Below are 25638 nucleotides of genomic sequence, written 5' to 3' on the forward strand. Positions count from 1 at the left end.
ACAGCTAAAATACTCGTTATATTCTCTTAAGAGAATTATTAAATTGTTTTTTCAGAATTTCGTTCGCTTCCAAACTTCGAAAGTATTTTATTAGTGTGGTGGGTACCCGGGTAGCTCATTAACGTGGCTAAAACCGGGTGCTCACATAAGGGTTAAAAAAATTGGCCCCATTGGACTACTAGATCGTATAGCTCACATAGCACAGTAGTTACACTTATATGGCGATTATGTACAAAAATACTTCTCATAGTAGCGGAGAGTCAGAACTTTCAATACGGCCTTGAAAAAAATATTTAAGAATGTGTGAAAATAGCTGAATATGATATATCATTCATTTCTTCCCCCATGTTCCACCTATAAGAATAATAGCAAATCAAAAAATCATATTGGAAGAAAGCAAAGCATAAACCTTTTTAATTGATTAAATTTTACACAGCCATTCAACAACCATTATAATAAAGATAAAAACTTATACAGCCTCCTCTAGTAAGCCTTACACAGATTGAAATAACGTTGACTTATCCTTCTTTCCAAGCTTTCTTTGCCCAATAATGAATGGGTCCGAACGTAAAAGAACAAAATTTAATATGTCGCTGTTTGTTATAATGCGTGACATTTTTCGGCTGTGATTGAGTCTACAATTTATTAATTCCTTATTGTTGGACTCAGCAGCTTCCTCCGAAAGTTCTCCGACTGGTACAAGCGAATGCTCTATCACATCTGATCCATGAATTAGTACTTTGTGGACTGTAGCCGGCAAATAATACCATGGATACTCTTGGATCAGCTCCCTAGCAGTATCGAGGGAACATCTTGCTTTAAACATTTAGCCAAGTTATTCATATTCGTTGGATTTGACCCACATACATATGTAACATTTTGAAGAGGATGATTCACTTATGGCGTTGCATACTTTGCCATCCACCACTGTCAATTGTAAACTATGCTCAACAAATATATTTGTATCATAATTATATATAAATAATTCTGTGGGGTTGAGTTGATGTATTTTCTGCTTAAAATATTTTTCCTCTTCGATTGAGAGTTTGGTTGTCTCTTTTTATACGAGCAACAAAAGTTGCTAAGAGAGTATTATAGTTTTGTTCACATAACGGTTGTTTGTAAGTCATAAAACTAAACGAGTTAGATATAGGGTTTATATATATAAAAATGATCAGGGTGACGAGACGAGTCAAAATCCGAATGTCTGTCTGTCCGTCCATGCAACGGATAACTTGAGTAAAAATTGGGATATCTTGATGAAACTTGGAACACATGTTTCTTGGGACCGTGAGAAGGTTGCTTTCGAAAATGGACAAAATCAGACCACTGCCACGTGCACAAAATGGCGAAAACCGAAAACACATAAAGTGTCATAACTAAGCCATAAATAATGTTATAAAAGTAAAATTTGGAACAAAGGATCGCACTAGGAACGGGCATATTTGTATGTAACTTTTCTGGGGAAGTGGGCGTGGCCTCCAAATCGGTTATTTGTATATATCTCGCAAACCAATAAAGCTATATATACCAAACTTTCTGCAGTCGGTTCTCTTGCGTACCCCACCGCACAACATGAAATTAGTTGAAATCGGTTAATAACCACGATTACCTCCCATACAAAGGTTTGGTTGAAAATTACTAAAAGTGGGTTATCTCTCTAACGAAAATCGTCAGAAATACTAAATTTTACAGAAGAAATTGCAGAAGGATGCTGCACTCAGATTTTTTTACCATCGTGGCATCGCCCACTTATGAGTCAAAAACCATATCTCAGGAACTACTCGACCGATTCGAATGAAATTCGGTATATAATATTTTCTTGAAACCCTCATGACACGTGTGGAAAATGGATGAAAACGGTTCACAATCACGACAACTTCCCATTTATCTTAATTTTGAACTCCATCTTATTCCTTCACTTTATAATATGTATATACATAAGGAACCAAAGAAGATAGCGAAATAAAACGTTACACAAATACTGTACACAGATCATAGTGGCATCACTTGTGAAAAAATTGTCGAAATCGAACTATAACTTTTCAATGCCCCGAATATCGAATATGAAGAATTCAATGCCCCATGGTAATTTTTCATCGAAAATTTCGGTAAATCTCTCAGGTATTTTAATTTAATTTAGAGAAATATTTTTCTTCTAATAGTGTAACTTCCCCTAGCTCTCATATACCTTATTATAGGATTTTCAAATTGGGTCAAATTGTGTGTTATCTTAATAAAAATATATCAATAAATAGCGAGAGTATAAAATGTTCGCTTGCACCCGAACTTAGCCTTTCCTTACTTGTTTAAATTGAAAACGAACTGGTCTGCAGTAACGGTGATTGATTGGACTACATTCCCTTGAAGCTCCAATATGCTCGATGCTGTATTGTCCAATAAACTTTTCAACTCGACCTCAGCATGAGATTCGTCTACAGCAATATTCTCTGGGTATCTCTTTTTTTTGCATATACTATACTTTGATAGCTTGGAAATAATTCAAAGGATATTTTGTTATTCACGAAGTTTCTTATAAGCAAATATTGGCTTTTAGACAAGGCGGTCTCCATTATGAGTGAAATAACTTCATTGGGATCATTGGGTTTTGCATTTGAGCTTCATTACGTAAAGCAGAAACAGCGGACTTATCTATTGAGCTATGCGCCTTTATCTTACATTCTAGAAAGTGGAGAGCTTAGGTAGATGAGTCCCTGAAGTCTATACCTACGCGGATGGGTTTTAAAATGAACGTAACCCGTGAGTCTAGTGACTTCGTAAAAACTACAAAACTGAAACTTCTTTGTTTCTTATCCTTTTATTCAGTTTTCTTTTAAAATAGCACAATAAATCACATTAAAACATAGTGAAATTACTAAGAGAAATGTGGGTGGGTTTTGTGTCAGGCAAAAAGTGTGCTTACAGTCCGAGTACTTCTCTTACCTATTTGAACATTGATAATGGTACTTATAAATTAACGCAGGAACGAGGTAAAAGTGCAGTTTGGAGCGTGTTTGCTGAAATAAAACGGAGCGATGGAAGTACATTGGAAGTGTTTGTTTACTGTCGAAAATGCAAGCATTTGTTGAAGTTTAATGACAAGCAAACGAGTAATTTGATGCGTCACAAATGCTTCGCTAACACTTCTGGACAGGAAGTGGTTATAAGAAATGTAAGCCAAGAAGACAAGGAATGCGCTATCAATGTCTGTTCACAATGGATAATAGAAGATTGCCTCCCTTTTATTGCCGTTGAAGGATCTGGGTTTAAAAAATTAGCAGAAATTTTTATTAAAATTGGATCGAAATACGGTGAAAATGTTAATATACATGACCTTATTCCAAATGCAACTACTATCTCGCGGAGGACCAATAAAATGGCTGAGGAGAAGAAAAACGAAATTAAATCGTGTTTGAAAAATGTTTTTGATGAAGGAAATGCTTCTGTGACGACGGATCTATGGACTGACAATTATGTGAACAGAAATTTTTTATGTACAACGCTTAATTTTTTCGACGGTTCCAATTTAAAAAAAAAAAAACATAGTTTTGGGTATCAAGTCTATGGATTTCGAGAAATCAACGGATATAAATATTCAGAACAAATTACTCAGCATATTTTCACAGTTTGATATTTGTAACCTCGAATCAGTTACATTTGTAACTGATAGAGGAAGTAACATCAAAAGCGAATTGCAAAACTGCACGAGAATTAATTGTTCAAATCATTAATTCTCTAACGTAGTAAACGCTGCATGTGAGACTACAAATGATTTAAAACCTTAATTTAGTTGTTGCAAAAGCCTCTTAAAAAATTTCAAAAAATCGAATTTCCAACATGCATTGCAACATCATTGAAAAATCACTGCCCCATACGATGGAAGTCTTCCTTGGTAATGCTTAAGTCCATTTTAGACAATTTTAACAAATACTGGGAGTCAGCAAATGCCAATTCGCTCATCTCCTAGAAATATTTTCTAATGATATGAACTTTACTAATTCAAGTTTACAAATACCAGTAGATATGCAAATCGCAATCGTATTGCTCCGATTAGGTTCATCGGGTGAAAGTGCTTCTGTGCGTAAAATCGCTGCAACTTTTGGTGTGGGAGATAGAGGTACATTGACCAATAAAGCCGAATAAAAATCATGAGGTGTATTTTTCTTGGCAGCGAATATACTCTATCAAATTGCAAGTCGCATGTGACCATAAGTTACGCATATTACATGCAGAAGTGAGCAATCCCGGAAGTTACCACGATTCTAAAGTGTTTTGGAAATCTCATATTGGAAGAAACACAACTAGCTTATTTAGTGGAGAAGAGTGGGTTGCAGGTGATTCTGCTTATAAGTTGACAAAACATTTAATAACACCATACCAAAATTCTTCTTTAGCAGACTCTGAAAGACAAGCTAAATTCAACAAAGTACACAGCAGTACCGTGTTAGAGTCGAAAATTGCTTCGGGATTCTTAAAGAACACAAAGACGACAACACGACACGACGTAGCAACGGCTCATTACAAATGTCGCTTTGAAGGCAGCGTTTTGAACTTTTTCAAGTCGGCAGCGACATATCAAACAGCAATTTCATTGTTGCCGTACTAAAACCTTTCATTTCAATAAAATTTACATATTTAGTTTAAAGTGAAATTATTAGCGCAAAAGATGTAAGAATTGTCGATTTATTTGTTTTAAATAATCGATTGTTATTATAAATGATATATCAAAGTTATTTTACGTTTCTGCTGGCAAAATAACGTCATACTTGTTAGAACTTTGAATAATTGAGTCACCTTGTCTGAAACCTCGTTTGGTATCGAACGGCTCGGAGAGGTCCTTCCCAATCATGACGGAGCTTTTGGTGTTGCTCAACGTCAATTTACACAGCCGTATTAGTTTTGCGGGGATACCAAATTCAGACATGCGGCGGCGTAAAGGCAACTCCTTTTCGTGCTATCGAAGGCAGCTTTAAAATCGATGAAAAGATGGTGAGTATCGATTCTTCTCTCTCGGGTCTTTTCCAAGATTTGGCGCATGGTGAATATCTGATCCATTGTCGATTTTCCAGGTCTAAAGCCGCACTGATAAGGTCCAATCACTTCGTTGACGATGGGCTTTAGTCTTTCACACAATTCGATCGACAAAACCTTATATGCGATATTGAGGAGACTTATACCACGGTAATTGGCGCAGATTGTTGGATCTCCCTTTTTATGGATTGGGCTGAGCACACTGAGATTCCAATCGTCAGGCATGCTTTCTTCCGACCATATTCTACAAAGAAGCTGATGCATGTACCTTATCAGTTCTTTGCCGCCGTATTTGAATAGCTCGGCCGCTGTAGAGCTACCACTAATATGTGAATTGTAAAATTATTCAAAGCAGAAGCGCAAACTAGTTTTGATATATAATTTATAATAACAATCGATTATTTAAAACAAATAAATCGACAATTTTTACATCTTTTGCGCAAATAATTTCACTTTAAACTAAATATGTAAATTTTATTGAAATGAAAGGTTTTAGTACGGCAACAATGAAATTGCTGTTTGATATGTCGCTGCCGTCTTCAAAATGTTCAAGACGCTGGCTTCAAAGCGACATTTGTGATCAGCAGTCGCTACGTCATGTCGTGTCGTCGTCTTTGTGCTCAGCACTTAACAACCGATTTTTGAATTCGTTTGTCGTGAGTGGCGTGGTTTGCAAACATTTGGTCAGTTGGTTGAAATTTTTGCAGAGTAAACATCAGCGGATAAAAAAATGGCAAGCGTGAGCAAAAATTTTTTGAAAGAGTTTATTGAATTATTTAAAAATGAACCGGCCTTATGGCAATGCAAAAGTGAAAATTATAAAAATAAATGCCAAAAAGATAAGTCGTAGAAAAATTTACTTTCGAAATATAAAGAAATTGATAAGGATGCGACAATTGACGCAGTGAAAAAAAATTAATTGTTTACGCACTGCATATAGACGTGAATTGGTGAAGGTACGCAAGAGCGAAAAGTCTGGGGCAGGTGCTGAGGAAATATACATACACATAGCCAATAAAGTCTGCGTTCACCTGACACATTTTTTTAAGTGAAGTAGAAACACTATATTAATAGGCAATTCAGTTTAAATTTTTTACATGTATTTCTTCTTTATATTCTTCAGTTCAAAATACAAAAACAAAAATGTATATTCCTCTTTTCATTTTTGAGATAACGGGATTTTAGTGTAACAACAAGTAAATATAGGCACCATAAAGTCTGCGTTCAGCCTTAAAATTAGTTACAAAAGCATTAAGAAAGATAAAAAAATTAAGTTCAATATTTTGTTGCATAGCCACGTTGTTTCAAAACCTCACGCAATCGATTTGGCATTGATCTTACCAACTTATCTGTTTCCTCAGCTGTAATCCGGGACTATTCTGGCTGCATAACACTTCGTAAAGCTTGTTATCGTATGCTGACGAATTCTTTTTTCTAGCAGATCCCATAGATGCTCAATAGGATTGAGGTCAGGTGATTGAGGGGGCGTTTTAAGCTGTCTAGGAGCATTGTATAAGAGCCAAAGTCTAACAATTTGAGCAGTATGTTTCGGAACATTATCTTGTTGGAACCAAGATAAGATAATCCAAGTCGAAGATAATCCAAGATTCTCTGCACTTTGTTTCAAATTTTTTTTTTAGAATGATCAAATAACGCCATTTATCCATTGTGGATTCAATAAATTCAAGCTGACCCACACCACCAGCCGCCATGCAACCCCACACCATAATTCCATCACCACCGTGTTTCACTGTACCAACAAGATTTTGTTTTTTCAAGGGCAGTTCCGGATTTACGCCACACAATTTGTCGACCTTTTATGCCAAAAATACAAAATTTACTTTCATCCGAAAATATCACTTGATTCCAGAATTCCGGAGACTTATTTATATGATTATGAGCAAATTCAATGCGCTTTCGTCTGTTTACAAGTGAAATATATGGTTTTTTTCGAGCGACTCTGCCATGATATCCAGCTTTTCGTAAAACTTTTCTAGCAGTTTCGCACAAATTGTTTTTTTAAAGGTTATATTTACGTTTTCAATAATATTTGTGGACGTAATTCGAGGGTGAACTTTCAGCATATCTATTATTTTGCGTTCTTCCCGCACTGATAATATTTTTGGACGGCCAGATCGCGGTTTTGACGTCAAATTCCGTTTTTTTTGAAATTGTTTACTACACGCTGGACCGAGGAATACGCTCTTCCAATAGTTTGCCCAATTTTTCTGAAACTTTCACCATCTTTCCACAACTTAATTATAATTTTTCTTTCCGACAGACTAATTTCTTTTCCTTTGGTTTCCATTTTTTGAAATGTTATTAAAACGCGTCTCGAGCTCTTTAAACGATTAATTATATTAAAACACAATAGAACCTACGCAAAAAGGAGAAACAAATTCGTGAAAAGTAACGGTATTTCCAATTTAAGCAAACTGAACGCAGACTTTATGGTGCCTATATTTACTTGTTGTTACACTAAAATCCCGTTATCACAAAAATGAAAAGAGGAATATACATTTTTGTTTTTGTATTTTGAACTCAAGAATATAAAGAAGAAATACATGTAAAAAATTTAAACTGAATTGCTTATTAATATAGTATTTTTACTTCACTTAAAAAAATGTGTCAGGTGAACGCAGACTATTGGCTATGTGTATATGGTACTTCAATAAGTTGGAATTTTTGGGTGACCAAGAGATGCAAACAGATGGATTTTGCTCATTCGACGAATCTATCGATATTGAAAAGGTAAGTACGTACTCGTAGTTTATGAGAAGCAATAATTCTTTATTTTGAGAAAAATTGGAGTTATTACAAAAATTGATAGAGCTTATACAAATTTATTCTGCCAAGGCACTGCACCAACAGTACTAAAGTAATTACAACAACATGCTTGGCGTTGTTGGAAGAGTTGGTACACTTTGTCGGCTCCAAATCTGTCAAATAGTCATTTGTAGTAATCCCAGTATCCATTTCGTTGGAGTTTCTCAAATAAATTGACTCATTTTTTAGTTTTAAATAATTGTGTAAATAGCAACAGGCAGTTGCAATTAATGTGGCTTTTTCTGTATTCAACATTATATCAGTGTGAAATACCCGAAAACGGCTGGCTAAAATGCCAAATGCATTTTCTACAATACGTCGAGCTCTAGAAAGTCGGTAGTTAAAGATTTGCTGTTCGATCGATAAATTAGAGCGGCTGTACGGTTTCATTAAATTTTTTCAAGAGAGGAAATGCATCATCCCCTACGAATACGATTGGAAATATATCTTCGGACAGTGGTAGCTTTTCCGGCTCAGGTAAACATAGAAGCCCTTCATCATATAAATACTTCAACACTTCACTCCGCGAAGCACACAATGGAAATTAAGTTTGTCAAATCGGTTTGTCGTGAGTGCTCAACCGTCTTCAAACAGATTTGTCAAGCAAATTTGTCGTGAGTGGGCCGCTTTAGTTTTATTTATTTTTTAAGCTGCCTTTTAGTAAAATTCCAACGACTTTCTAACACTGGAAATAAGCAAACAACTACATAATCTGTAAACAAAGGCCTAGGTTGGTCAAAGTTGGTTATTTTGTCATACCGCATTTTGTTGTTGTTTACTTAATCACATAACCCGATAACCACCTTATCGTGAACAGCCTAATTGTAAATTTTTGTGCTTTTTGATGACATATATTGTGAACCAACTAAGCGGGAAAATCAATTAACCGAGTCCAATTATCCGAAAAAATTTATATGTGCCTTCATATGCTATATTTTTTGCCCGATAACACCGTTCAATTAAACGGGGAAACCAATTAACCATAGGGTCAATTAAACGAAAAGTACTGTATATGTTAGGTACGGAATGATTTTAAATTCAAATCCAAGAAAAAACTAATTTACTACTTTAGAAGAATCTGTTGCAAATTTGATGGAATTTGGGAATCGGCTGGACCCACCAGGTAGTCGGAATAGCCCGAAGTGAGGAGTATCTAAATGTGACAATGGAAATAACAAATATTTGGAGCTTTAATCTCTAAGGTGGTTATCACTGTGTATATTTTTATAGGGCTTATAAACAGCTCGTATAAATCGCGAAAATATCGAAAATGCATTCAATTATATTTTTTCACTACTAAAGCTGTAAAAAACTCAAATTCTCCAATTCACTCCATTGTCCCGAACTGATCTTTGTATGTGTGTGTATTTGTTTTAACTAAAAAAAAAAATAAATAATGAAAAAGAAGGTTTGTCGGGCCAACAAACAAATGTGCAAGTACAGTGCCGTTGCTTAGAGTCAATGGACCATAACATTAAATCCATTAAGAACTCTATTAAAGATGTGTCACATTATACAAAAAAGAAATTTTTACTGCAATAAGAACGCCTCAAAATATACAAATGAAAACCGAGACACAAGAACAATTAATGGAAATGGAAAATGAAATTAAACGGAAAATTTTGTAGAATTACAAGAGATTTTACTGAATTGAGTAACTGGAAATCCACAGAATTTCGACAATTTTCGTTATATAGTGGAATATTTGTTTTGAAGGGATGTGTTCACGAAAATTTTTACTACCACTTCCTTTTATTGCATGCCGGAATTCGACTTCTCTCTTGTGAGAGGTCATCTAATATAGGTATTAAAATAGCAGAAGAAATTTTTAAGCATTTCGTAAAACTGTTTTCAGAATTACATGGTAGTCATTTGATTAGTTTTAATGTTCATGGTCTGCTTCATTTAGGTGATTGTGTGAGACAGTATGGTCCGCTAGATAGTTTTTCCGCCTATAAGTTTGAAAATTATATGCAACAATTGAAAAAGGTTATTAGAAAACCGGATAAAATTTTGCAACAAATTAAAAATAGATATTTAGAACAAAACGACTTTGTAGATTCCAGTAAAATTTGTAGATTTGGTTCTTTTATACTTAATTATAACAAGGATAAGGATAGTTATTGTTTCAGTAAAAAACGGGACCAATAAAACTGATCGGTGAACATGTTGACACACATGTTTTTATAGGCGTCGTTTTAGTAGACTTAGAATCTTATTTCGAAGAACCAGTGGATTCAAAAGAAGGTTTAGGTATTCTAGTAGGTAGTTTGTCTGAAAATGAAGTAGTAATAAGTAGGAACGAAATTAAATATAAGTATTTTTGCATACCGTATGAAAATAAGTATTTATTAGTACCAATTTTTCATCATCTTTTTAATGACTTTTATTAATATTATTTTAGATGGAGGACATATTTGAGATTGCCTCAGACGCTGTCATCACCGAAGGTAATAAATTGTATACAAATTTGAGATAAAAACTTCATATATATTTTATTTGCAGAGACAGTCATAGAAAGGCGTCGTTTTTCGATGACTCACGACCCAGGCAACGTATTACAAGAGGTGTCCCCAAACAATGAACAAGGTAAGCATATATATACATATATTATTTTTAAATGATATATTTAAATAAATTATTTTTGGAGTTATCCAGAGACATTAGGACAATACGAGATATATATATATATATTTGGCGTAGGAACCGCTTTAAGCGATTATAGCCGAATCCACCAGAGCGCGCCACTCATTCCTCCTTTTTGCTTTTTGGCGCCAACTGGAAACACCAAGTGAAGCCAGGTCACTTTGCACTTGGTCTTTCCACCGGAGTGGAGGTCGTCCTCTTCCGCGGCTTCCTCCAGCGGGTACTGCATCGAATACTTTCAGAGCTGGAGTGTTTTCTTCCATCCGTACAACATGACCTAGCCAGCGTAGCCGCTGTCTTTTTATTCGCTGAACTATGTCAATGTCGTCGTATAAATCGTACAGCTCATCGTTCCATCGTCTGCGGTATTCGCTGTTGCCAATGTTTAGAGGACCATAAATCTAGCGCAAAACCTTTCTCTCGAAAACCCCAAGAGTCGTCTCATCGGATGTTGTCATCGTCCACGCTTCAGCGCCATACATCAGGACGGGAATAATGAGCGACTTATAGAGTTTGATTTTGGTTCGTCGAGAGAGGACTTTACTTTTCAATTGCCTACTCAGTCCAAAGTAGCACCTGTTGGCAAGAGTGATTCTGCGTTGGATTTCAAGGCTGACATTGTTGGTGTTGTTAATGCTGGTTCCCAGATAAACGATCGATCGTCTTGTCCTCATTCACCACCAGACCCATACGCTTCGCTTCTTCATCTAGTCTGGAAAACGCAGAACAAACGGCACGGTTGTTGCTTCCGATGATATCAATATCATCGGCATACGCCAGGAGCTGTACACTCTTGTAGAAGATTGTACCCTCTCTATTTAGTTCTGCAGCTCGTATTATTTTTTCCAGCAATAGATTGAAGAAGTCGCACGATAGTGAGTCACCCTGTCTGAAGCCTCGTTTGGTATCGAACGGCTCGGAGAGGTCCTTCCCGATCCTGACGGAGCTTTTGGTGTTGCTCAACGTCAGCTTACATAGCCGTATCAGTTTTGCAGGGATACCAAATTCAGACATCGCGGCATAAAGGCAGCTCCTTTTCGTGCTATCGAAGGCAGCTTTAAAATCGATAAAAAGATGGTGAGTATCGCTTCTTCTCTCTCGGGTCTTTTCCAAGATTTGGCGCATTGTGAATATCTGGTTCATTGTAGATTTTCCAGGTCTAAAGCCACACTGATAAGGTCCAATCAGTTCGTTGACGGTGGGCTTTAGTCTTTCACACAATACGCTCGACAAAACCTTATATGCGATATTGAGGAGACTTATACCACGGTAGTTGGCGCAGATTGTGGGGTCTCCCTTCTTGTGGTTTGGGCAGAGCACACTAAGATTCCAATCGTCAGGCACGCTTTCTTCCGACCATATTCTACAAAGAAGCTGATGCATGCAAATTAATTTCTTGACCTTATGTAAAAGGTTTTTAATAAATAAAAAACGAGTGTTTAGTCAAGCGACCGAAAAACGTCCGAGTCTTGGAAGAGACTGTCCGTTTTATCTTTATTTTACTTACTTTTATACAATCCTGTTCTTAAGGCTAAGTACAAATATTCTTACAATCTAATAGTCATCTTTTAAACATATGTTCCACTTTAGATGCGCTACATGTGGTAAATGAAAGGTTCATCTTACAATCTAATGTGTGTGACGAATGTCCACTTAAGACCACGTGTGGTAAGTGAAAAGATCATCTTACAATCTAATGTGTACAACGAGTGTGTAACACGATTCTTAATAGTAGATGTGCGAATGACATATTGGACACATTTGTTTCGTAGTTCAAATTGTAAATATCTTATCGGTGGTGTTAACTCCCCCACCTCTAAATTGAAGCGTCCCGATTCAAAGAGGAATAGTACTTGATCCTTTCCATCATTTGATCAATAGGTTGGGCTTGCTCTTGCATTGGAATTTGTTCAATGTTAACTTTAACTTGTGTGCTCTTATTTTTTTTTGTATTTACAGGTTATCAATATTACTACTATAAGGCCCACAATTGTTATCAGACAGTAATTTATCATTTTACTTTTTTTTGCCTCATGTCTGAGTTCTGTTATTTCTTGAATATTTTTAATGTTTTGAAAATGTATTTCTTCCATACTTAAATTCTTTGTGATTGTAATATTAATTACCTTAACTGGATTTGGTAATAATTTCATAGTGAGAGGTTTACGATGTCTATAGACTAAATTATCAATTTTAACATTACATTTTTCAAATCTTATTAAATAATTACCGTTAATAGTAAAGTTATTAGAATTACAGTTATGATAAATGGTTTTTATTTTTTGCATTGATTACATAAATATGGTTTGTATCCATTTCTATTAATTTTGATTGGTTAACATTTTGAGCCTAAAAGATTTTAAGATTTGATATTATCTTTATGAATTGTTCTGTTTCTGTTTTGTATTTTAATTTTATTTCCTAAGTCTTCTACTACTATTTGTTTTTTATATTTGGGGTTTAATTTATTTCTTTCTCCAAATATTTTCTCATATATTATATCTCCCCTTTGATAGCTTTTTTGAAGCCTTTTCTTGTTATGATATTCCAGCATTTTTTCTTGGGCATTCTGTAACACATCTTTCATATTTTGGTGTGGTTCTTTATTAAATAAAATAGTGCAGGGCTGTTTGCCTGTTACTGAATGAATTGTTTTATTGTACTGTTGAACTGCTCTCATAATTGATTCAAAATTACCTATTAAGCTGTGTTCTTGTTTTAAACATCTAGAAATTTCTATTAGTGTTGAATGAACTCTTTCTATTTGTCCATTACTTGTACTGTGGCGTGGTGTACAATAATAAATTTGTATGTTTATCCTCTCCATTAAAGACTTGAACTGTATCGTACTTAAGCCTGGTTCATTATCGATAACTATACTTTTAACATCTGGAAATGTTTGTAATAGTTCTAAAACTTTTTCTTCTAAATTTGATTTATCCTCTATATATTTGACTATTAGAAATTTTGAATATGAATCAATACACGTAAGAAATTTAAGTTTTCGTGCGAAAAAGATATCTATATGAAGTTGTTCTCCCTCTTTCTCTGGTATTGGTGCTTCCCCTATTGGGATTAATTTCGGATGTCTTTCGTATTTATTATTATTACATATGTTACAATTTTTCGCATATTGCTTAAACTGTTTTATCATTAAAGGCCAATAATACTGCTGCCTAATTTGTGCTAAATTTTCCCTATAATTTCTATGTGCTCTATTGTGTGTTTGCTCAATTATCGTTCCCTGATCTTCTTTATTGCTTATATCGTTAGGGAATAGCTTAGTATATAGAAATTTTACTGTGGGAAATGTATCCTTCAAAATGTTTTTTATAGCATATAGCACCTCAGGTGTGCAAAATATTCCTGTAACTACTTTTGGGCTCACATATTCTTTTAGAATATCAATTATGTTTTCTGGTCTATCATACTCAATTAGAAATCGTTTATTATTAAAAGAGGAAATCGTCTCTAAGACAGTAATTCTTGCTCCATTATCAATTACTATTTGTTGCTTAAAGTGATTCAAAGGTTTTTTTGTTTCAAGAATTTGATACTCATCGCTACTTTCTGCAGAGTGTTGGGTTTCTATTAGTGAATCACCTGAGTCGCTCGACTCACATGAACTATTTAAATTATTTAAGATTTGTCTTGATAGTGCATCAGCAACTACATTTGTTGTCCCTGGTTTATAAATTATTTTTGGAGAAAACTCCTCTATAAAAGCTCTCCATCTTTTCATTTTCACATTAGGATTTTTTTCGGACATTGCAAATGCTAGTGGTTGATGATCCGTGTGAATTTCTAAATCTTTTACTGCATAAAGGTAATGGCGTAATGCTTTTAATGCCCAAACTATGGCGAATAATTCTTTCTCGTTTGTCGCATAATTTTCTTCGGTAGAATTAAGTGTCTTCGAAATAAATGTAATAGGTCTTCCGTCTTGGGATAAGACTGCCCCTACAGCAACATTGGATGCATCAGTAGTTAAAAGTAATTTTTTCTCGAAATTTGGTTGAACTAATTCAATTTGTTCCTGCAACGCTCTTTTTAAGGTTTCACAGGCTGCTATGCCTTCTTGTTCAAGATTAATAATTGTTTTCTTAGACATATACTGCGAAATTTGACCATTTTCCCCCTTTAAGTGTTTTGTTAATGGTTTAGCAATTGTTGCATAATTCTCTATAAATTTCCTATAGTATCCCGTTAATCCTAAAAATCCTCTAAGTTGTCGTAACGTCTTAGGATATGGGTAATTTTTTATTGTTTCTACTTTTTTGGGATCAGTTTTTATAACCTTATGAGATACAACGTATCCTAAAAATTCAACTTCGGTTTCTATAAATTTTGATTTTTCTATAGATATTTTCATATGTGCTTTTTCGAGGGTTTTCACTATATATTTCAAATGGAATATATGTTCTTCTAGGGTTTTTGAGTATACTATTATGTCATCAACATATACGTGACAAAATTTTTCTATACATTCGTGTAATATATTATTCATTGCTCTCTGAAATATACTTGGAGCATTTTTAAGTCCGAATGGCATTCTTAAATATTCGTATTTTCCGTTATTTACAGAAAATGCTGTTTTCTCTATGTCCTTTTGCTCCATCAATATCTGATGAAATCCAGACTCTAAATCTATTGTGGAAAAGTATTTCGATTCTCCCAGATTAAAGAGAATCACCTCAGGATTAGGCATTGGATATCTGTCGGTTATAGTTTTTTCATTTATTTTTTTAAAGTCAATGACCATTCTTAATTTCGGACTTCCGTCTTCATTTATTCCTTTTTTAGGAACGACCCAAACGGGAGAATTATATGGGCTTTTACTATGCCGTATAATTCCTTTTTCTAGCAAACTTTCGATTTCCTTATTAACAAAATTATTCGCAGATATTGAATAAGGATATTGTTTTGACCATATAGGTTTATCATCCTCAGTCCTAATTTCTGCTTTAATATCTGTTCTAAAAGGTAAATCCATGTTCACGTTTTGATGATGATGATTAATTATTTTAATAACATCCTTTCTTAACAGTGGGATGCAGATATGTTTTGTTTCCTTATCGTTATAAGCTAATTCTTTAGACATTTCAAAATTATTTATTTTTAAAATATTATGAGCATTTGCTTCATTTATTATTTGTTTATTCGTAGTATCATTTCTTATTTCATTTTGGCATGATACATCTTTTTCGATAATTTTGCCAGTATTATCTTTGATAGGTGTCTCAAGATGTTTTCGTCCCAAGGGGTTTACTATAATTAAGTCACTAAGAAAATTTATTTTCTCTGTTTTATTATCCCCGTAAATCAATGTTCTGTTTGGGATATCAATCGTGGCTCCGATTTTATTTAAGAAATTAATTCCAATTAAAAGATCGCTTTCTAAATTGTCAATTTCATAAAAACGTTCCTGTATACCCAACAGATTGATATTATGAAAGTGTTTTATTATAGTTGAACCATGAATGGTTCTTACTCTCTTCTTAATTACTAAAATGTTTTTATTATGATAAATTCCAGACCGTATATATGAGCTGGTTGCCCCTGTATCTATAAGAATTCTAAAGATTTGCCCCGTTTTTGTATCGGTTTTAATAACATAAGGCAAATCTGAGTTTACCCTAAAAAATGATTCTCACCAATATTATTTATTCTTTGAATTTTTGGCTGAGGTTGTGTGCTTATTTGTGCACTTTCAATTAACCTCTTTGGTATATTGGTTGGTCGATAATTGGTCTGCCAATTATACCTGTTACTTCTAACATCTGGTTGGTTTATTTGCATAGCACTGGGCCTATTTGTTAATTGGATTGATTGATCCACTTCCATTGGTTCTGTATGATTGGAATATATCTGGTATGAATTATTTTGGTTGAAATTCCTTTGAGGGTACCTTAAATTATTCTGAAAATGCGGATATCTTCGATTAGCTTGAGGCTGGTTTCGTGAACCAATTTCATGGTTGTTTTTAGTAAATTGCAAAGCAAATTGGGATCGCAATTGGTTTGAATGAAGTTCTTGTGCTTTTGCAAGAGCATTTGGTAAATCGGTAGGTGTCAACGTAAATAAAATTTCGTTTAAAGGATAATTTAAACCTGTTATAAACGTTCTAAGCGCGGTTTCGCGGTTCTTTATATTCAATTGTTTCGTGATCTCGGAATTCGTTCCGTGTGTCATAATGGTTTTATTAATTAATAATGTTAATTTCTGATTAACTTCATTATAGTAATCAATTAAGGATTTTGATCCTTGTCGCATAATACTCATCTCTTGGCCAATCACATGAATTGGCCTTCTATCTGCATACGCAAAATCTAATCTAGAGAATATGGCTTCTAGGTTTAATACTGTGCCATGATTAGTTAAGATATCGTTGGCATTGCCTACAATTTTGTTTCGCAATATCGTTAGCGCCCCAAAATATCTCCTACTTCCTTCTATATAGAGACTCATAGAATTTTTTGCAGCTTCTCTCCAGCTGACATAAGATTTGCCAGAGAATTCTGGTAAAGACTTTATTATATCTAAATTTTCATTGCATGATATAGAATCGTTAATTTTCTGAGTTTCATACTCAGTTACATTTGTTGCATTAGTTAATGCTTTTAATTGATTATTCAACTGATCTATCTCAGTTCTTAAATTACTAGTTTGTGTAGCTATTATTCTAGCTATATCTTCTACTGTAAAATTATTGACTGCCATTTTATCTTTTATTTATTTTTTTTTTTTTTCAATTGTTTCTTTCTTTATTACCTATAATTTATGTTTATTAAATATTTATTGTTTTGATCCTTTCTGGGAAAGGATACTCTTTTATTCTGGAGGGTCTGGGGTTCAGAATCGCAGAATTGAGTTTATATTATAAACCGGAGGGTCCCCCTTGCGGTGGTGAATCGCGGTTTCCAAATATTTTGTTATCCGTCTGGTCGAGCCTTGGATTATTTTTTTATTTTTATAAAGCTTAAATACTAGTTTGTTGTATTTTTTATATATTTAATGTATCAATAATATAATAATTAATATTGTTGTCTTATGTACGGTCAGTTGTACAAGAGGAATTAATATTTATAATAATTTCTACTAAGTTGTTGTTGTTGAAGTTGTTGTTATTGCTCTGCCTTTGGGGGTTGGAGCTGCTCCTTCAATTGCCAACTTATTTCTATGAGTTGACTTTATATCTTACGCACTTTAAAAGTATGTTGTTGTTCTTTTTATTAAAATTAAATTATTTATTTATCCACTTGATTTTGTAAATGGATTGTTCCAAGAAATTGTGTGTGATGTATCACTTTTTTAAAACAATTTAGTTGCAAATTTAAATATTTCGTTTTGTTTGCTGTTTTTTTTTCGAAAATGGATTGATTGTGTTTTTTTTTCACGTTGCTTTAGTCACAAATCTTGTCTGGCTTATAACTTTATAACTTGCGCACTTTAAAAATATGTTGTTGTTGTTCTTTTTATTAAAATTAAATTATTTATTTATCCACTTGATTTTGTAAATGGATTGTTGCAAGAAACTGTGTGTGATGTATCACTTTTTTAAAATAATTTGGTTGCAAATTTAAATATTTCGTTTTTTTGCTGTTTTTTTTCGAAAATGGATTGATTGTGTTTTTTTTTTATTTTTATTTTTTTTTTTTTCTTTTTTTCTCGCGATTTCGCAATACTTGTTTGCGTTTGTTTGTTTTTAAACCGAACCGTTTAAAACATTTTGGTCCATAGGAGTTTTTTATTCCTCCTGGCAGGATCGCCAATTAATTTCTTGACCTTATGTAAAAGGTTTTTAATAAATAAAAAACGAGTGTTTAGTCAAGCGACCGAAAAACGTCCGAGTCTTGGAAGAGACTGTCCGTTTTATCTTTATTTTACTTACTTTTATACAATCCTGTTCTTAAGGCTAAGTACAAATATTCTTACAATCTAATAGTCATCTTTTAAACATATGTTCCACTTTAGATGCGCTACATGTGGTAAATGAAAGGTTCATCTTACAATCTAATGTGTGTGACGAATGTCCACTTAAGACCACGTGTGGTAAGTGAAAAGATCATCTTACAATCTAATGTGTACAACGAGTGTGTAACACGATTCTTAATAGTAGATGTGCCAATGACATATTGGACACATTTGTTTCGTAGTTCAAATTGTAAATATCTTATCGGTGGTGTTAACTTGCACCTTATCAGTTCTTCGCCGCCGTATTTGAATAGCTCGGCCGGTAATCCATCGGCCCCCGCCGCTTTGTTGTTCTTCAAGCGGGTAATTGCTATTCGAATTTCTTCATGGTCGGGTAATGGAACATCTATTCCATCGTCATCGATTGGGGAATCGGGTTCGCCATCTCCTGGTGTTGTACTTTCACTGCCATTGAGCAGGTCGGAGAAGTGTTCCCTCCATAATCCCAGTGTGCTCTGGACATCCGTTACCAGATTACCTCCTCGGTCCCTACATGATAATGCTCCGGTCTTGAAACCTTCTGTAAATCGCCTCATCTTTTGATAAAATTTTCGAGCATTACCCATGTCGGCCAGCTTTTCAAGCTTTTCATACTCACGCATTTCGGCCTCTTTCTTTTTATGTCTGCAAATGCGTCTCGCTTCCCTCTTTAGTTCTCGATATCTATCCCACCCCGAACGTGTTGTGGTCGATCGCAACGTTGCGAGGTAGGCAGTCTGTTTTCTCTCCACTGCGGAACGACAATTCTCATCGTACCAACTGGTTTTTTGGCGTTGCCGGAGACCAATTGTTTCGGCTGCAGCGGTATGCAATGAGTTTGAGATGCCGTTCCACAGCTCCCTTATATCGAGATGCTGATGAGTGCTCTCAGAGAGCAGGAGTGCAAGTCGAGTAGAAAATCGTTCGGCTGTCGGTTGTGATTGCAGCTTTTCGACGTCGAACCTTCCTTGTGTTTGTTAACGGGCGTTCTTTGCTGCACAGAGGCGGGTGCGTATCTTCGCTGCAACCAGATAATGGTCCGAGTCTATATTTGGTCCTCGGAGCGTACGCACGTATAAAACACTGGAGACATGTCTTCCGTCTATCACAAGTAGCTTGATGTATTTTCTTATGCTGGAATCTGGTACTACAGACGACCATATTTCGGGCCCCAGCGAAGTCGATCAACCTCAGACCGTTTGGCGATGTTTCGTCATGGAGGCTGAATTTTCCGACTGTTGTGCCAAAGACACCTTCTTTACACACCCTGGCATTAAAATCGCCAAGCACGACTTTGACATCGTGGCGGGGGCAGCGCTCATTGGTGCGTTCTAGGTGCTCATGGAAAGAATCTTTGGTCACATCGTCCTTCTCTTCCGTTGGGGCGTGGGCGCAAATAAGCGATATGTTGAAGAACCTCGCTTTTATGCGGATTGTGGCTAGACGTTCATCCACCGGGGTGAATGCCAGGACTCGATGACGGAGTCTCTCTCCCACTACAAATCCAACACCAAATTTGCGCTCCTTTATATGGCCGCTGTAGTAGATGTCACAAGGACCCACCTTCTTCCGTCCTTGTCCCGTCCATCGCACTTCTTGGATGGCGGTGATGTCAGCCTTAAGTCGTATGAGGACATCAAGCAGCTGGGCAGAGGCACCTTCCCAATTAAGGGTCCGGACATTCCAGGTGCATGCCCTTATATCATTATCCTTAAAACGTTTGCAGGGGTCGTCATCAAAAGGGGGGTGTCTCATCCGAGGCTTTCGTAGATTTTTCATTGGTACTTCGTTTGTATGTCGTGGGTCCCAAGCCCTACGCACAACCGCATAAGCGGGCTTCGCCTTCTCACTTTAGCTCGCCTCCAAACGGATGTCTGTTAGCTACCCAGGGGATACTTGGTCTAAAACCGGAAGTCGTGAGCTGCTTGAGTCATATGCAAAAGAATCGTTCCTGGCCACTCCCAAGTGAATGGCAATCAGAAACTTTCCTCACTTGCGTGAACTTCTACATATGACCCCATCCCCCAAGAGATACCGTTTTAAAAATGGACTCTCGTCTAAATTCCATCGAGAATGCCCTTGCTGATAAGGTAATTTTTATATTATAAACATTTTATTTCCTTTTTCGTTCAGCCAAATTAAAATCTTTTTTTTTTATTTCAGATGCCTGAAAAATCTGAGATCCAAAAGTCCATTGGCCGCATCACCAGTGACATAGAGGATGAGGAGTACTTAGTACTCGCTGCCAAACTCCCTATGTCATCGGAAGAAACATTAAGCACTGTTGAATCTCTAATACAGACGAGGTCCAGTATTAGACAAAAAATAATTGTTTATTTTAATATGAAGATGCGGCTTTTGGTTAAGGCAAAGGGACACAAAGGCAATGTGCGGAGTCATGCGGTCATTGTTTGGGGACACACTAATAATTGATTACAATTTAGAGGGGAGAAGAAGAAAACCGCCTTTATTAAAACTTAAAAGCATTGATCTCCTTTTTGGTAAGATATATAAAATTTTATATACAAAATTCGTTATAACATAACTAACTAATTTATTTCAGATGCATTTCCAGAAATTCGAAAGGAGCAAATAATAAGGGACATAAGGCATTATGTTATGTTAAGCCATGAGAGGAAGCAAATAAAGTTTTAAGGTGCTTTCACCAGACTGCTCTCTTTGTATTCTTTTTCCCTTGAAAACGAAAATCGAGAATCGTCAACATTTTCGAGGCGAGGCACGGGACTTGTACAATTGTGTACTTTGAAAAACTTAAATTACATATAGCCACATAAATATGCAAAGGAATTTTGTTTTAAGAAAAAACTTTCTGCAAAATCAATTTCTGGGATTTCAATATTTTGAAGTGCCCCTAAGGTTGGCCTTGGTAAACTTTGAAAGGTCTGCCAAGAAATATCAGTTATCAAAGCGTCATTGCAAACGCTTTGAAGGACGCTAGTGCTTAAACTTTCCCATTCTTCCTTCGGCAAAGGTTCGCAGTTTCCCTCAGTCACATAATTAACTGTCCTAAGGCCCCAGGACTTTCGGAAAAGGCTTGAGAACATGTACGGAGTAGTTCTCACATTAGTTCCGCCCCCCCTACGAATCTGTCCGAAATAATGCTCAAGTCTGTCTTGACAAAGGTTTCTTGTCTTAATATGTTCAAATCCTTTGGTGGACAAAAATTTCCACAATCGTAATAAGCTTTTTATATTGAGAAGCCATCCTTTAATAAAGGAGAATGTATTCGTGATGTCTCGACCTGAACTATCACTAATTTTTAAAAAACTAAAAAACAGCTCGACTTCTCGAAGAAAATTTAGTTGTTCCGTACTTCCGAAAAATGGATCATTATACTTTCGTAGAGCTCCAAGACTACTATTATTAAATGTATTAAAAATTTGATCGAAAAAAAGAACAAATTCGGCTGTATTTAAAAATGTTGGAAACTTAGAAATATTCAAATTCCCGGAGCTATATAATGCGAACATTGCACTAGCAACAGTGTTGCTAAAAACTTGAGTAGCTAAATGCACACCCATTTTTTCAAATGTTGTGGGCCTAAGATGGGCCGATGTTATCTTAGGCGCACACCTGATACTTTGTTGGGCGTCCTGCTCATGGAAATGAACTATATCAGTCCATTTTACAAGACGCCCATTAAAACTAACTGAGACTTCAAAGACATTTCATCGCAGCATATGGACACGTATCTCTGTTCACTCGTAAAGCCACGACTTCGGAGTTCCAGAGACTTCTTGGCCAACTCTGAATGAATTTTGAGAGAGTTCTTGGTGATGGCCAATTGAAATAGGGCTTTAAATATCTATAAGCTAGAGGTGACAAGAAATGTACTCCCAGAGCTATGGTTTTCAATTCCCTATCATACCTATTACCGTGAAGGTAACGGTCATTATTTGTCATGTGATTCCTGACACATGCAGCAATATGTGGAGGCAACTTACTACATAGCTCTACAATTTGCCTATTTTCATTTATTTTAATAGGCAAACTGTTTTTCTTTAAGGCCTCAATCTCTCTTTCCTTTTCTTCTAATTGTTTTTTTAGTTCTTGCACCTCATTTTGAAGAAAAAAATTTGATTGTTTTAAACTGTCTAACTCATCTACAAATTTTCTTTTCCTAGGTGTCCCTTCACTCAAGTACGCATCTGTTTGCGTTTTGCAACTTTTAGCTCCAGTATTAAAATTTTCTAAAGAAGAAGAATATGAGTGTTCCTCAAATATATTATAAAGAAGAGACACGTTCTCATGTACTTCATATTAATTTGAAGTACATTCTCCTACCTCGTCACTTAAAGTGGCTGAAATTTTGTCAAAGGTGCCTAAAGGGTTTTTAACCCTAGAACCATAATATGCGTAAATTTTACGCATATACAATTTTCAAATTGTGTTTGCACAAGTGTGCCATCACGTAACGGTACCCAGCGCCGGCAGTGCTTGTAGCAATTAGTTTTATATATGCAGGAATGAGAAAACCCAGCAAATGTGGTCATTTGAAGGTTTGAGAGCAAGTGCAGCACAAGTCTATGCGTAAAATTTACGCATTGTTGGTAAAAAGCGAAAAAATCGAATACGTAAAATTTACGCATTGTTGGTAATAAGTGGAATAATTATTCGTAATAAAAGTATACAACTGTTGTGCAAATTTTATGTAGGCTTGTTTTCACTGACGAAATGGCAGCTGGAAAACCGTGTTTTTCAAAACAAAAATTTGATGATGACGATATAGAGGTTATTCTGCATGATGAAGATTTTAGTGATATCAGTGGAGATGGAGAAGAGGAAAATGAAGATTTCGATAGCGATGATAGTTTGGCCGATATGAGCTATTTTCCTGATCCAATTGATGAAGCAGAGGTAGAAAAAGAACTAGAAGTTGTCTGGTCTGAAAAAAGAAAAACAGCAACAGCATTGGAGGGGAATAAGCAGACAAAAATAAAACGTAAAACTTTAACATTGCCAAATTTGGAACAAGAGTTGGATAACCAACTTGCGGAAATTGGGGAAAATAGTCAAATTTTGGGCAAAAACGGTCACATTTGGAATAATTTTCCAATAAAACGTGAATACGGTAAATGCGCAGCACGAAATATTATATACATTCGGCCAGGTAATAAAATAATAATGAGAGAAGTACACTTTCGTACATCTACACTAAATATTTACAGGACCATCGGGTAACGCCAAAGAAGCCATGGAACCAAGCGATGCATTTAAACTGTTTATTAGTGACGAGATATTGAATATTGTTTTATACCATACAAATGCCAAAATTTCTCAACTAAGAAATAAATATCAATCAAGAAATGCCACGGTTTCAAATACAAGTCTTATGGAATTGAAAGCCTTGTTGGGTTTGCTGTATTTGTCTGCTGTTTTGAAGAGCAACCATCTATCAACTGATATCTTGTTTGAAACTTCTTATTCGGGCGATCGATATAGAGCGACAATGAGTAGACATAGATTCGAGTTTCTTCTAAACTCACTTCGTTTCGACGATATGACTACAAGAGAAGAGCGGAAGAAAAAGTCTTCATTTGCGCCAATTTCTGAAATTTGGGATATTTTTGTTGATAGTTGTAGTTACAAAGAATTTTAAGCCTGGTTCCTATGTAACCATCGATGAGCAACTTGTTGGTTTTCGAGGTAGATGCCCATTTAGGATGTATATTCCGAACAAACCAAATAAATTCGGAATAAAAATTGTAATGGTTTGCGATGTCGCTACAAAATACGTTATTAACGCAGAGCCGTATCTCGGAAAGTCTACTAATACACAAGGAAAACAACTAGCCAATTACTTTGTTGAAGGACTGACGAAACCTTTGCATGGAAGTAACCGGAATATAACAATGGACAACTGGTTTACGAGCATCCCTTTGGCAACAAAACTGTTAAGTAATCCCTACAGTATGACAATTGTTGGCACACTACGTAAAAATAAAGCTGAAATACCACCGGAATTACTTGACACTAAGTCACGGCAGTGTGGCTCATCCCGATTCGTTTACAATGAGAATATGACTTTAGTGTCATTCCAGCCAAAACAAAATAGGAATGTACTATTACTTTCGACGATGCATATTAATGGAGCGCTAGACCCAACCACAAAAAAACCTGAAATTATACTCACATATAATTCGACCAAAGGCGCAGTTGACACTTTTGATCAGATGACTCAAAATATTTGCTGCAACAGAAAGACGAAACGGTGGCCACTTTGTTTCTTTTACAATATGTTAAATATTGCTTCAGTTAATGCCTATGTTTTATATAGTCACAATGTAACACGAAACGGTCTTAAGCCTATGAGTAGGTCAAAGTTTGTACTTAAACTTCATGAAGAACTCACACAACCGTGGCAAGAGGAACGATTGCTAAATGCACGGTTGCCTACAAAATTAAAAGAAAAAATAAATGAAATAATAAAAACTAACAACCCAATAGGTTCAATAGTTAGTCAAAAAGCTTCTCCGCAAAAGGCGAAAAGGAAATACTGCACATTTTGCCACTACACAAAAAGACGATTTACTACAACATATTGCTCTGTATGCAAATCATCAGCAATTTGTGGTGAACATCAAATTAAAGTTTGTAAAAACTGTGTTAATGAAATTTAATCTATTCCTTCTCTTTTCTTTAATAAAATGAACTGAATTTTCTTTTAAAATCTTATACTTTATTTTAAAAATAAATTGTTTGATAAGAATTATCAATTTAGACTGCAAAATGGCTCAAAATCGGGTTATATTAGGCGGATTCTCATTTCCGCGTTAAATTTACGCATAGTTGGTCTTAACGTAGTATAGAATGACGTTATGGTTCTAGGGTTAAAGTCAAGTTTGTCAATTTCGCAAAAACTACCTTCCTCTACACTACCACTGTCGGAAGCTACCACTACTGTTGGAACTAACAAATTTTGATCGGGGACTGCCCCTTTCGATAATCTTAGACTATTCCTATACCGGCACGAGAAATGCCTATCGCAGGCATACAAATTTTTTTGGGATGAAACACTTCCTTCAACACCTATAAGGTGTATCCACTTCTTCCGCCTAAAAATTAAAAAAAAATACATAATATATTAAAAATATACATAATATACATAACTTCAATAATATAAGAAATAAAAAATAATAAGATAAAGAAGAAAAAAATTTA

General features: G+C 35.3%; 2 protein-coding genes across 3 annotated transcripts; both read left to right on the plus strand.

Moving 5' to 3' along the window:
• The first annotated feature begins 4338 nt into the window (after nucleotides 1-4338).
• On the plus strand, nucleotides 4339-10652 carry LOC128922734 (uncharacterized). Its single transcript, XM_054234273.1, has 4 exons — nucleotides 4339-7782; nucleotides 10262-10307; nucleotides 10363-10446; nucleotides 10516-10652. The coding sequence occupies exons 1-4, from the start codon at nucleotides 7684-7686 to the stop codon at nucleotides 10650-10652; spliced, it is 366 nt and encodes a 121-aa protein (XP_054090248.1). The 5' UTR covers nucleotides 4339-7683.
• A 12159-nt stretch (nucleotides 10653-22811) lies between these two features.
• Nucleotides 22812-25229, plus strand: LOC128922686 (piggyBac transposable element-derived protein 4-like). Of its 2 annotated transcripts, none has more exons than XM_054234021.1 (2): nucleotides 22812-23587; nucleotides 23646-25229. In XM_054234021.1, the coding sequence occupies exon 2, from the start codon at nucleotides 24141-24143 to the stop codon at nucleotides 25095-25097; it is 957 nt and encodes a 318-aa protein (XP_054089996.1). In that variant the 5' UTR covers nucleotides 22812-23587; nucleotides 23646-24140; the 3' UTR covers nucleotides 25098-25229. The 2 variants fall into 2 exon arrangements, with proteins under 2 accessions (XP_054089996.1, XP_054089997.1); XM_054234022.1 differs by having other exon boundaries at nucleotides 22818-23587.
• The last annotated feature ends 409 nt before the right edge of the window (nucleotides 25230-25638 follow it).

Source organism: Zeugodacus cucurbitae, chromosome 6 (genome assembly GCF_028554725.1).
Source record: "Zeugodacus cucurbitae isolate PBARC_wt_2022May chromosome 6, idZeuCucr1.2, whole genome shotgun sequence".
Taxonomy (NCBI): domain Eukaryota; kingdom Metazoa; phylum Arthropoda; class Insecta; order Diptera; family Tephritidae; genus Zeugodacus; species Zeugodacus cucurbitae.